This window comes from Theropithecus gelada, chromosome 1 (genome assembly GCF_003255815.1).
Source record: "Theropithecus gelada isolate Dixy chromosome 1, Tgel_1.0, whole genome shotgun sequence".
NCBI lineage: Eukaryota > Metazoa > Chordata > Mammalia > Primates > Cercopithecidae > Theropithecus > Theropithecus gelada.
Genome location: NC_037668.1, coordinates 217,470,751 through 217,484,416, shown reverse-complemented (window position 1 = coordinate 217,484,416; position 13,666 = coordinate 217,470,751). Strand labels below are relative to the sequence as shown.

The following is a 13,666-nucleotide window of genomic DNA, read 5'->3' as shown; positions in this document are numbered from 1 at the left end:
TTAAAAACAAAGCATGTTTGGGTTTTTATTGAATCTTAATTGTAGGCTTATGTATTTTCTTTTGTAAGCTAAGTTAAAAGAAAATTGCGTAACTAAATTTTTGGAGGCCAGTGTTGTAGGACATATATTGTACCATAATTTATTTTTTGCATAAAAGCTGCTGTTCATTTTTTTCAGCATTAACATGCGTGCTTTCCTCATGTAGGAGAATATATAAAAAACTGGAGGCCAAGATATTTCCTTTTGAAGACAGATGGCTCATTCATAGGATATAAAGAGAAACCTCAAGATGTGGATTTACCTTATCCCCTCAACAACTTTTCAGTGGCAAGTAAGTTAATTATAATTGTTGATTCACCTTGTATTTATTTATTTTTATGATTTTAATGTGTCAAATATCTTAAGATATATGAGAAACCTGTGAAAAAGTTTGGGTTTATATTTAATAGAGAAATTTTCAGCTTTGATAGAATTTCAGTTCCTTACCATAGAGGTTATCGATAATATTTGGTCTTATACAATGCAATAGAATTTAATATTTCTATGTAGAACTTGAATGTGATAAATATAATTCCCCAAATATATACTTCAAGTTTTTCTTTATAAAATAAAAACAAGGACCTTTGAACTTGGTTGTTAGATTTAGCATGGTTATAAGATGTTGTGGTACTTAATGCATTTTAATCAGTTTCCTGTCATAATCTTAGCTCTTTTGATTGTGTGATGAGAAACAGGTGATTTATGTTAGAAATCATCTTCTGGGTAGATTTTATGTTCGTAGTTAAATTTTTCTTCCTTACAAATATCTAACAAAAATGTTTAAAACTTACTTAGAAATTTTGTATTTGCATGAACATAGCACAAAATAAACTGAAACATGACAATGATAATGACAATGATTATGATTATTATTGTTATGTTATTACCAGGCTCTTCCGACTTTTCAAATTTACTAATTAATCAATGAGAGAATCTCTCTTTGTTAAAGTGTTCTTTGTTAAAGTGTTAAAACACTTTGTTAAAGTGTTTTAAATTACGTTAAGTTAAATAAACTTGTGTTAAGATCTGGCTAGTCTGTATTAATAAGCTAAAATCTTTAATGAGACAATATCCTTAATTTTGATTTTGGTTATATGTTATCTATTAGCCACATTTGGGGGAAAAAAGATATAAGGGATATTTGAAGCTAAAAAGTGCAATAATATAACAAAAAAATTCAAGAAAATAAGTCTTTGAATATTACAAATTTCATTTTACCATTATAAAAGCCCTGATCTTTTTTTACTCCTATTGTTTTATTCAGGTTAGCCCTTGTTAGTGGGTTAGAATGGCTACTGTATTTTTTTTTTTAAGAAAAAGATAAAACAACCAAAGGGTTAAAAGATTTGTGAAGTCATTTGAACGATATGGATACTAACTTAAAAAAAAAACCTTTCTCTGTTTATATCAGTGGATTCTTATATAGATATTTTTTTTAAATGAGATCACTGTGAAGTATGTGTGTTAGTTAAGAAAAACATCTTCTTTTCCACCAAAATGCTCATTAGATAATAATGGCTTTCTTTCAATAGAAAATTATTTTTTAAACCCTATTGTCAACTGAAATAATATATTGTATTGACTTAAGAACACATTTTCATTTGAAAGACTTTTTGGGTGAGCATTTGCTTTAAAGTGATAGAAATTAGCTTTTAGAACATAAGCAGCATATATTATCTCAATGCCCTACCTAAAACCAGTGTAGCTTTTTAGTTTATCTATTTTACTAGCAAATGTTATTGGTTTTTCTGAAATAATTTTTATAAAAGTACAGAATTCTTGTATCTGCTGATCAAAATGCAGCATTTTTTGACCTTATGAAATTTCACACCCCAACGAGTTTTAAAGACATACTGTATGTCACAGTCTGCCAACATCTGCTCCAACACTTCCACTGGCAGAGGCTGAAATAAATGCTGCACTCTTGGGGAAGGATCCTATTTAGTGACTGACAGTCAGCTTATTTATCCATGAAATAAATATTATTTGACATCTGTAATCTTGTATAATCAAGTAGCTGTAGGTAGTTGACTCAAACTAACAAGTAAGTTGTAGGTCAGCTCCTTAGTTTTCAAAAGTATTAGTAACATGGATTTTACACTAAATAAATTTTTAAAAATTGATTATCACTAACGCTTGACTTACTGCAGTCTTAAATTCTGTAAATAACAATTACGTGAGGAAGTAATGGGTCTACTGAAATGGGTACTAGTTGAAGAAGTTGAAATTCCACCCTGGCCTTAAGCTACAAGTACTAGGACCTTGGGCAGGTTATTCTCTGAAACTTTGATCTTTATTTAGTTTCTTCATCAGCATGTTAGAAACATTTGGATTCAGTGGATTTGTAAGGCCTTTTTTGTCCCTGACATTCTGTGATTCTCTGAGGTGGACTTTGAGCAGGTCCTTGAAGAGTGAGTAGGAGTTAAGCAAATTAAAACAGAGAAGGATATTCCAGGCAGAGGGCAATGAACAATGTCTTTATGAGGAATTAAAGAAGGAACAGTTGGTGCAAGAGAGGGTTACTTCACCATTGCTTTTCCCTTTGCCCTAGCCCCCTTTAGTACATTGTTAAAAAGATAATTTTACAAGGTATTTCTAAGATATGTTGGGAAATGTTTTTTATACATATATATACACACACACACGTATATATCCATATATGTATATACGTATATACATATATATCCCTTTGCTAGCTACAGTTCGAGTCCCTTGTTTTTCCGATAAATAAAGATGTTATTTCATATTTAATCAATATGGGTTTTAATGAAATTTTACAAAAATAGGCTTTTTATCTATATGGAGAAAAACGGAGTATGAGAACTGTAAGGGGCTTGAGAACTTTCAATCTTAATTAAATTTTGAATTGCTTCCCTCCTGATTTAAGTTTTTCAAAAAGCTAGTCTTATACTCATTGTTTTCACTTTGTATCTCACTGCAGTCTAGCTTCCTCCCTTACTCACTTGATTGAAACTACTTATAATAAATTATTGAGTGACCAGTTAATTGCTAATGTAGGGGAAGGGAAATATCTTTTCTTCCCGTTTTAGGTTCATGGCTGAGGCTCCTATAACAAAAGGAAGATTAACAAGAGAATAACATAAAATTTCAGTAATAAAACTTTTATGTGACAATGCAGCCTTTGGAATCGAAGACCCAAACAAACACACATAAACTGTTTTGTTTTGTTTTTTAAGACAGTCTCACTCTGTCGCCCGGAGCCTCCCAAGTAGCTGGGATTACAGGCGCACACCACCATGCCTGGCTAATTTTTGTATTTTTGTATTTTTTAGTAGAGATGGGGTTTCACCATGTTGGCCAGGCTGGTCTCAAACTCCTGACCTCAGGTAATCCACCTGCTTCAGCTTCCCAAAGTGCTGGAATTACAGGAGTGAGCCACCATGCCTGGCCAAACTTGTGTATTTTTATGCTTAGGGTTGATGAAGAGGTGGATAGTCACAGCGACTAAGGCATTATAATGGCAATAAACTGAAGGGAACTTAGTAAGTCTTGTTTGTCAGATTCTTTTCTCTGTCCCTGTTTCTTCAGAAATAAGGATATTCCTTTCCTCTGGGTATAGGGTGGGTATCTCTCATATGGGGATCTTATGACTTATTTCAGGGGAAGGTAAAAAAATTATTGCCAAGTTTTATGACCTGTCTCAGGTGAGAAGGATGAGAGGAGGGTAAGAATGACCTTCCTGCTTTTGCTGTTTTCTCAAATGCTAAGGTGCTGTCTTTTGGGAGATCATGTCATGAACCCTGACATTTTTCAGTTCTTATTTTTCCTGGATTTGTATCTGGGCTGCATTTTATACTGTTGATATACGTCTCCTTCTTGGAGTGACCACTCTCACCACTGTGTTCTGGGGTATGCCTCTCTCCTGTTCCCCCCCACCCCTTAGGCTAATGCACAATTCTGGTATTTATCAGGGTTCTGGTGGAAGACCCTTCACACTTTGTACCTTCCCTTGCGTGGACACCTTGACTTTTGGGATTTCAGTTACAACCTTCTCTGCAGCATACTCCCACACTTAAATTTCTAGACTGGGCCTCTCTCCTGAGCATTAGGTTACTCTGTTCAATTGGCTGCTGGACATCTATACCTAGATACTTTTTGATCGGGTGTGTCCTAAGCTAAACTCAAGATAGTTTTGTCCGTTTCTTCCTTTATACTCAGTATCTGAGTTCTGTCTCTGCCTGATCAAAAACATGGATGCTTTCCATGCCTTTTTTTCTCTTTCACATCTTTACCCCACTTCCAATCCATTTCTAATCCTGCTGATTTTGCATATTTCTTGAACCTATTATCCTTTTCTGTAATCACCCCAGAATGAGGCCTCATCGTATCTGCTGTAGATTCTTAACTAGCTTCTCTATTTCTAGTTTGTACCACTCATACTCTTTCTTCACATGGGTATCAAAGTGATCTTTCTAAAATTATATCATAACTATGCCATTCCCCTGTGAAAGCCCTGCCTTGGATCATCATTGCCTACTGGATAAAGTTAAGCTTCCTTAATACATCATAGATCTCTTCAATCTGCCTCTACTTTCAACTCTTGCAACATCTCTCTTCTGCTCTACAATTATGTATCAACAATACTGAACTGTTTATAATTCCCTTTACAACCTATGCTGCTTTTCCACTCTGAGACTTTGTTTATGCTGTTCCCTTTGATTGGAATGTCCTTTGGTCCTCTGTTTGCCTGGATAATTTTCTGTCTTCTAAGACTTAATTCAGATTTTAATTCCCGTCCCTATTCCTTGCTAAATTACTCCTCTCTGCCCTTCTTAAATCTATTGTCTTCTGTTGTTAACACGTTGTTTCTTGGTTGTCTTGTTCCTGTGCATGTGTCATTCACTGACCAGCAAGTTATTTTAGGGGAAAGAACTTAGTCTTAGTTATCTCATATCTCCTAGTGCCTGTATTTTATGACTTAATAACTGTTTTTAAGTGTGAAACATCTAGTCCAGATTTCTCCTTTTTTAGATGAGAAAAATGAAGCCTTTAGAAATTCAGTGATCTTTTTAAGGTTGCCTTACTAGGTAGTGGTAGTTAAGTATCAAGAATAAAACTCACATGTCTTGACTATCATTTAAATATTACTCCCCTCCCCCACCCCCATATTATGACATTTTCCGTAGATTTACAGTGATGAGACCTGATTTTGGGTCCCATTTCCAACACTTAAATTACTAGATATCTTGGCGTGGAGAATGGAAACTCCACAAACCCTACAGAATGTGGATAGCAGTATTTGATGTTCACCCTTCTTTGGGTGGATCACATATGAACTATTCATGTGTAGGTGCCAATGTAATGCTACAGAAATGTAAGTAAAAACAAGGGTTTTCAAGCATAGTACGTCTCTAATCAAAATTAGTGTTTGATGGATTTCTGAGGATTGTGGATAGAGATAATCTATACACAAGAAACATACACTTTAAAAGATAATACAGGATACATACGTTGTCTCAGGGCTGCATTTTATTTTACTTTGAGTAAAACAGTTTGTCTATCCAGGAGTCATGGTCTTGCTAACATTTTGACAATTTATGTGAACTTCTGTTGAGTTTACTAGCTTGCTTAGTGCCAAAGTGGGAATAGTTCCCACATGGAGGACATGTGCATTTGCCCGTATGTCTGGGGCTTATCCTACTTCTGATGCATTCCTTCTTACTCTCTGTGGTGGGATGGGAGAAGTGCCAGCCTGTGTCGTAAGAAGCCTCTCCTAGAGTTCTACCTTATTCTGTGCTGCAAATATTGCCCCACCCTGACAATATTCTTTTCTTCTCTGAAACCTTTCTTCAGTCCCTTCTTAAAATATAGGTCATTCTGCATTTGTAAGCCCAATTTTAAAAGATGAAATGAAATATTTACTTTTTTTCTTTCTTCTTTAACTTTTTTGTTTTTTTTAAGACAAGATCTCACTCTGTCACTCAGGCTGGAGTACAGTGGTACAATTACAGCTCTCTCTAGCCTCAATCTCCCAAGCTTAAGTGATCTCTCACCTCAGCCTCCTGAGTAGTGGGGACTACAGCTGCGTGCCACCTCACCTGGACAATTTTTTATAGAGACAGGGTTTCACCATTTTGTTCAGGCTGGTCTTGAACTCCTGGAATTATCAAGTGATCCACACCTTGGCCTCCCAAAGTGCTAGGATTATAGGTGTGAGCCACTGTGCATGACCAAAATATTTACTCTCTAACCTACTTTTCTCTCTTTGAAAGTAAGGAAATTATGAGACTTAAACCTACTAATGAACATCTTTATCTCATCCCAGCTACTTGGGTGGCTAAGGTGGGAGGATCATTTGAGACCAGCCTGGGCAACATAGAGAGACCCTGTGCCTTTTAAAAAAAAAAAAAAATCTTTGAATAAATAACAGAGATTTTAAATATGTAGAAAAATCAGTTGATTTCTATTAATGCTTCTAATACATGAGGATAGAGGAAAAACTTACGACTTGATTCTTAGTCTTGTGTAACACATAATACAACCTAGAATAGCAACCTTGTAATTCTAGAAAAGCTATAAGCTATGTAAGTATATACTATATAAATGTACATGAATTATGAGAGATCAGAATAATTCACTTTTGAAGTGTTGATTGATCGTTATACCCATACCTGATAGTGAAAGGAGTATATAATAAAATTTTTATATGTGAGAATTTGTCATTGACTATGGAAGACATTCACATAGAACATATAGCAATGGGAGGAAAAATGAGATTAATTGCCAAAATGAATTCTGTAGAAAGTAGCTGCCATAGAAGTTGAGAGAAGCAATAGGTAAGTGTTAGCGAGGGTGGCTAAGAATTTACTCATGAGATGGGGTTGGCATGAGCCCTGAAGAAGAGGATTTGATTATGTTTTTGGAAGACAGAGGACATTCTCAGTGAGGTTAACAACAAAAGCAAACAAATGAAGGCAAGTATTAAGGAGTAGCTTGTTTTGTGAATAGTATAGGCAATATCCTAGATGGATGGAGAATTTATGTTGGAGGGAAATAAAAGCTCAGGTTAGAGAGTTAGTAATCAGATTATGGAAAGTCTTGAATTTCAATATGATGAAATTTGTGAACATCTGGTTTCCAAATCAGTATGCATTTTTTTTTTTTAAGAGGACCTATCTGGTTATAGTGTGCAGTGGAGGGGATACATCCTTAAACAAACAGGCCGTGAGTCAGTCAGCAAGATACTATTTAGTCCTCATCCTTTTCAGTCTCTCTGCTACCATCCTAGCTCAGTTCTTCATCACTTCCTTACTGGATAATGTTAAGTCTCCTAATCAAGCTCTTACCTTCAAATATTATCTTTTCTGGAATATTTGGAAGCAATACATAGGATAGATTCATCTCCAAAAAAAGTTCCTTTGCAAATACCATTCTCTTTGCTTAGAAAAATTTCAGATGTTCTCCATTTTTGACAAGGAGAAGCTGAATTATTTTTTAATATATATCCGCAATTAAACGCTTGCCCAAATAATAACTATGTTTATACCTTGTATCTTTTTATTCTTTTTTTTCTGTTACTTTTTAATGTTCTATACATTTTCTTTTTGACATACAGTGCTATATTCTAGTCCGGTTTAATTACATACAAAATTCCTAACCCTGTGTTTTTTAATGATTTTTACATCATTTAATCATATGATTTGGTGCTTTCTTTTTTTTCTTGATTTACTTTATTTAAAAAACATTTTTAATTGATACGTATTAGATGTACATATTTTCAGGTACATGTGATTATTTGATATATTCATATAATGAAATCAAGGTAATTGATAAATCTGTCACCTTAGATACTTGTTTTTTCTTTATGCTATCAAATTTTTAGACAAATGGAAAGTTATGTCTGTTAACCGGTGTATCCCACTGTAAGGAATAGTTGCCTTATCTTAAAAAGTGAATTACCGTAAATGTAATCAAATTTTGCTTCTCGCTTCTATTTTCATAGGTGGGGTTATGTTCACGTATTTGCAGAATTTAACCTTAAACCAAGTTTAGAATTGGGAATGGAGAAAACCTTTGTAAAAATTATTTTAAAATGAGATCATTTTTAAGAAAATTATAATGTAACAATGTCACATATTTCCTTCAGGCTCCAATTCAAATCATACTCCAATTTGAAAAGAACAGAAATTCAACAAAATGTTCATTCTTTCATACTTTTTCCTTGCATTATACAACAAATGTGGAAAGAAAAAAAAACCAGAAAAAGTGTATCCCATCTTAATGGAAATGATTGCGGCAGTCAAGAGTTTCAAATCCAGCTGCTAGGGGTGAAAGCAGCCCTCTGCATCTCTGATAGATTTCATCAGTGTTAAGTCCTTTATAATCATAGCTTTCCGTGTGTGTCATCTGAGTTTCTTATTAAATAATCTCACTATTTTAATAGTTCCTTCCTTATAACACTACAGGTGACCTGATCAGATTTCTGTTTTAGAGCCTGCTTCCTCTTCTCTGGTAGCTTCCATGATCTCCCAGCCCTTTCCTGATTTGTATTCCCAAGCTAATCTTTTTAGTTACAGTCTTTACTTGCTGAGCCTCTTTCATCAGAATATAAGAATAAATGTGGGAGCTTATTTAGAATCAAAGGGAATGGTAAACTTGTAGAAGACAGTGACCATGTATACTCATTTTAAAAAAGTCTCACAGCATTTATTACAATATCTGGTATACTGGAACATCATTGGATTCGTAGTCAGAAGACCTGACTTTGGGACTTAGTTCTGCTGCTTTACGAGCTATGTGATCTTTGGCAAATCACATAACTTCTCTAATTTTCATTTTGCTCATCTTTGAACAATGAAGCTAATAATACCTTCTTTACAGGCTTACAGTGAGGAGCAAGTGAGATCATATAGCCGGGTGGTGTGGCTCATGTCTGTAATCCTAGAACTTTGGGAGGCTAAGGTGGGTGGATCACTTGAGGTCAGGAGTTTGAGACCAGCCTGGCCAACATGATGAAACCACTGTCTCTACTAAAAATAAAAAAATTAGCCGGGCTTGGTGGGGCACGCCTACAGTCCCAGCTACTGGGCTGAAGCAGGAGAATTGCTTGAACCCGGGAAGTAGAAGTTGCAGTGAGCCAAGTCCGTGCCACTGTACCCCAGCCTTGGCAACAGAACAAGACTTTGACTCAAAAAATATATATATATATTTGAAAACAATTTGTACATTGTAAAATGCTATCCAAATAGTATTAACATAAGATAGAAGGTAGTTAGTAATGTTTGCTAAATTAACTGGCAATCATTCTTCCTTCTTTAGCTAAATTACGTTGGAGTGAGGAGGAAACCACTTTACTGAGCTTTCTTTAAAGAGTCTTAAAGGTTTTAGAGAACTTGCTTATAACAATCTCTTGCAGTTGAGGCCAAATGCTATTGTTTGGTTGGAGGAAAATTTCTAGTTTCATTTAATGCCTAGGACTTTGATTAGTCAGGGCTATTCTTTCTTACAACTAAACAAAGTGAGGTACATTCCCAAACCCTGCTCACGGCCTTCTTCTGACCAAAAAAGAAGATGTCACTATGGCTAAAGAAGTAACACCTTAATTCTGTGAAGAAAGTCAATGGTAGCTTGATGGGGATAGCATTGAACCTATAAATTACTTTGGGCAGTATGGCCATTTTCATGATATTGATTCTTCCTATCCATGAGCATGGAATGTTCTTCCATTTGTTTGTGTCCTCTCTTATTTCCTTGGGCAGTGGTTTGTAGTTCTCCATGAAGAGGTCCTTCACATCCCTTTCAAGTTGTATTCCTAGGTATTTTGTTCTCTGTAGCAATTATGAATGGGAGTTCACTCATGATTTGGCTCTCTGTTTGTCTGTTATTGGTGTATAGGAATGTTTGTGATTTTTGCACATTGATTTTGTATCCTGAGACTTTGCTGAAGTTGCTTATCAGCTTAAGGAGATTTGAGGCTGAGATGATGGGGTTTTCTGAATATACAAGCATGTCATCTGCAAACAGAGATAATTTGACTTCCTCTCTTCCTATTTGAATACCCTTTATTTCTTTATCTTTCCTGATTTCCCTAGCCAGCACTTCCAATACTATGTTGAATAGGAGTGGTGAGAGAGAGCATCCTTGTCTTGTGCTGGTTTTCAAAGGGAATGCCAAGAAAGAGCCCATATAGCCAAAGCAATCCTAAGTGAAAAGAACAAAGCTGGAGGCATCATGCTACTTGACTTCAAACTATACTACAAGGTTACAGTAACCAAAACAGCATGGTACTGGTACCAAGACAGAGATATAGACCAATGGAACAGAACAGAGGCCTCAGAAATACACCACACATCTACAGCCATCTGATCTTTGACAAACCCAACAAAGACAAGCAATGGGGAAAGGACTCTCTATTTAATAAATGGTGTTGGGAAAACTGGCTAGCCATATGCAGAAAACTGAAACTGGACCCCTTCCTTACACTTTATACAAAAATTAACTCAAGATGGATTAAAGACTTAAACATGAGACCAAAAAACCATAAAAACCCTAAAACTGTAAAACCATAAAAACCTTGGAAGAAAACCTAGGCAATACCATTCAGGACATAGGCATGGGCAAATAATTCGTGTCTAAAACACCAAAAGCAATGGCAACAAAAACCAAAATTCACAAATGGGATTTAATTAAACTAGAAAGCTTCTGAACAGGCAGCCTACAGAATGGGAGAAAATTTTTGCAATCTGTCTATCTGTCAAAGGGCTAATATCCAGAATCTACAAGGAACTTAAACAATTTTACAAGAAGAAAACAACCCCATCAAAAAGTGGGCAAAGGATGTGAACAGACACTACTCAAAAGAAGACATTTATGTGGCCAACGAACATATGAACAAAAGCTCGTCATCACTGGTCATTAGAGAAATGCAAATCAAAACACAATGAGATACCATCTCATGCCAGTTGGAATGGTGATCATTAAAAAGTCAGGAAAAAACAGATGCTGAAGAGGATGTGGAGAAATAGGAATGCTTTTACACTGTTGGTGTAAGTAAATTAGTTCAACCATTGTGGAAGTAAATTAGTTCAACCATTGTGGAAGACAGTGTGACAATTCCTCAAGGACCTAGAACTAGAAATACCATTTGACCCAGCAATTCCATTACTGGGTATACACCCAAAGGATTATAAACCATTCTGCTATAAAGACACATGCACACGTATGCTTATTGCAGCACTATTCACAATAGCAAAGACTTGGAACCAACCCAAATGCCCATCAATGATAGACTGGATAAAGTGTGGTACATATACACCATGGAATACTGTGCAGCCATAAAAAAGGATGAGTTCATGTCCTTTGCAGGGACATGGATGAAGCTGGAAATCATCATTCTGAGCAAACTGTCACAGGAACAGAAAACCAAACACTGCATGTTCTCACTCATAAGTGGGAGTTGAACAATGAGAACACATGGACACAGGGAGGGGAACATCACACACCAGGGCTTGTTGAGGGGTAGGGGGTTAGGGTAGGGATAGCATTAGGAGAAACACCTAATGTAGATGACAGGTCGATGGATACAGCAAACCACCATGGCCCGTGTATACCTATGTAACCAACCTGCACGTTCTGCACGTGTACCCCACAACTTAAAGTATAATTTAAAAAAAATGTAAAAAACGTTAATACAAAAAAAGAGTGTTCAATTAACATATATTGATTGCTAAAAAAAAAAAAAATAAAAAAGATGTCACACCATTGGATCAGAGTGAAGAGTTTGGGGTGAGGGCAAGAGGAACGGGGTATAGACCAAATTCTTGAAACCCTGGGCATTGGAAGACAAAGCTGCTGCAGGCTGAGAAAGACCCGTGCGACTATTGCTATTCCCTTTTTAGTCAGAAGTTGTTTTTTTCTTAAAGTAATAAAATCCTTCAGTATTTTTCTGACTGGTTGAAGAGGATCCCATCCATTGGAGGAAAAATTAAAGGTAATTTGCTTCCTAGATTATTGCTTTTATGAAAGGTGGAGGATGCAATGGAGATTGTTTTTAAAGGAAGACAGGCAAGTAGTTACCAGGTTCAGTAGTTTGTATTGAGGACATAGAAGAGATTCCAGCACGACCACCTTCCTTTATTCCATTCTTTTTCCCTCCTTCTTTTCCTCTGTATCTGCCTTCCCCCTTTTCTCTCTCACTCAACTTTTCCGAAGGTCAGCAATCAACTCTTACTTGTTGATAGGTACTTAAGTAAGGGAACACTCTACATATCATTAGTATCACTCAATTATTTTTAAGTACTTCTGACTTCTTGATTTTCTTTTCTACTCATCTCCAATAACAACCATTTGCACCTACTGTATTTTGAAGATTTCTACCTTGTGTGTATGTGTTTGACTTAAAGTAACACAAATTGGAAACATAGGAGTCATCAAAATTAATGTTTAAATATACTTTTTAGGAAGTCTAAATTCTAATGAATATTTAGAAAGTTTTTATTGAGGGTTATTGTGTTCTCAACATTGCACCAGGTACTGAGGGGAAAAAAGAGGGAAATAAGGAAACCAACCTTTCTTTGAGCGTTACTATGTATCAAGCCCTTTCACATATGTTTTCTCATTTTATCTTCACCACAACATTGTGAGGTACGTATTATGCTTCCCATTTTAAAGAAACTCAGAGTGGTTATATGACTTGCTTAGGCCACTATTTGGCAAGTGGCAGAGCCCACAGCATGAACCCATGTCTAACAGAGTGAACCTAGAGTTTTGTGTTCATTTTCTTATTCCATAGATACAAGATCTAGCCCTTGGCTTTGAAGAATTTATAGTCTAGTAGCAAAAATATGCCACAGACCCTAGGAATTGGTATTTTGAGATGTTTTGCGGCTAAGTTCTGAAGTGAGTTTTGCTATTAATATATGCAGTTACAATTTAGGAAAAAGAGGTATCATTAAAGATGGGATCATCAAGAAAAGCTTCTTTGGAAATTGAGATTGATTGGAGAAATGGTAATATTTCAAAAGTTACCTTCTAGGTAACAAGAATAGCATTAATTTGAAAAATTATTTCTGAGAAACTTTGGCTGAATTTCTTTTCATCTTGTCGAAGTAAGTGGGTATGAAATCCTCAGAAATGAATGAAAGCTCCAGATGGTATGTTATTTCCTTATCCCTGTATAGAGTGAAAAATATCAAATGAAGAAAAAGAATAAGTAATAGGAATAAATATGGCATTTGAAATACTTAGCAGAATGCCCTAATCATGTCAGACATTGTTTTCTCGGGGCCACAGTTAGGCACTAGCTACCCTGTGTGTTAGCTTACCTTGTGTTTTATTTGTAGTTTCTGTAGTAACATTGTTGTTCATCTTCTCTCCTAGTAGAATATAAAATAATTTTACTGACAAACACTCCATTTTAAAATCCTACCTACAGAGTTTTTAAAATTTAAGCTAAATTTTAAAATTTAGAAAGCTTGGAAAGGGGTACATTATCTCTTTATATATTTAATTTTTAAAAATTTGCCTTCTTTTATGTAGGGAAGTTGGAGTAGTGTGGATGGGAAGTGGAGGGTGGAGTAGAAGGATCACTACCTGCAGCCTGTGGATAATAAGGCAACTGTAGTGTATTTACTGTATAATTTTTTTATGACCTTATTAAATGTATGGA

The 13,666-nt window shown here is 35.5% G+C and overlaps 1 protein-coding gene across 2 annotated transcripts in view; it reads left to right on the top strand.

Annotated features, from left to right (window-relative positions):
• The window catches only part of AKT3 (AKT serine/threonine kinase 3), a 361,197-nt gene that overhangs the window by 154,486 nt on the left and 193,045 nt on the right, over positions 1–13,666 (top strand). For both annotated transcript variants that reach the window (XM_025361843.1, XM_025361849.1), the window contains exon 3: positions 206–331. In XM_025361843.1, the coding sequence (XP_025217628.1) occupies positions 206–331 (126 nt within the window). The remainder of the gene's footprint in view (positions 1–205; positions 332–13,666) is intronic.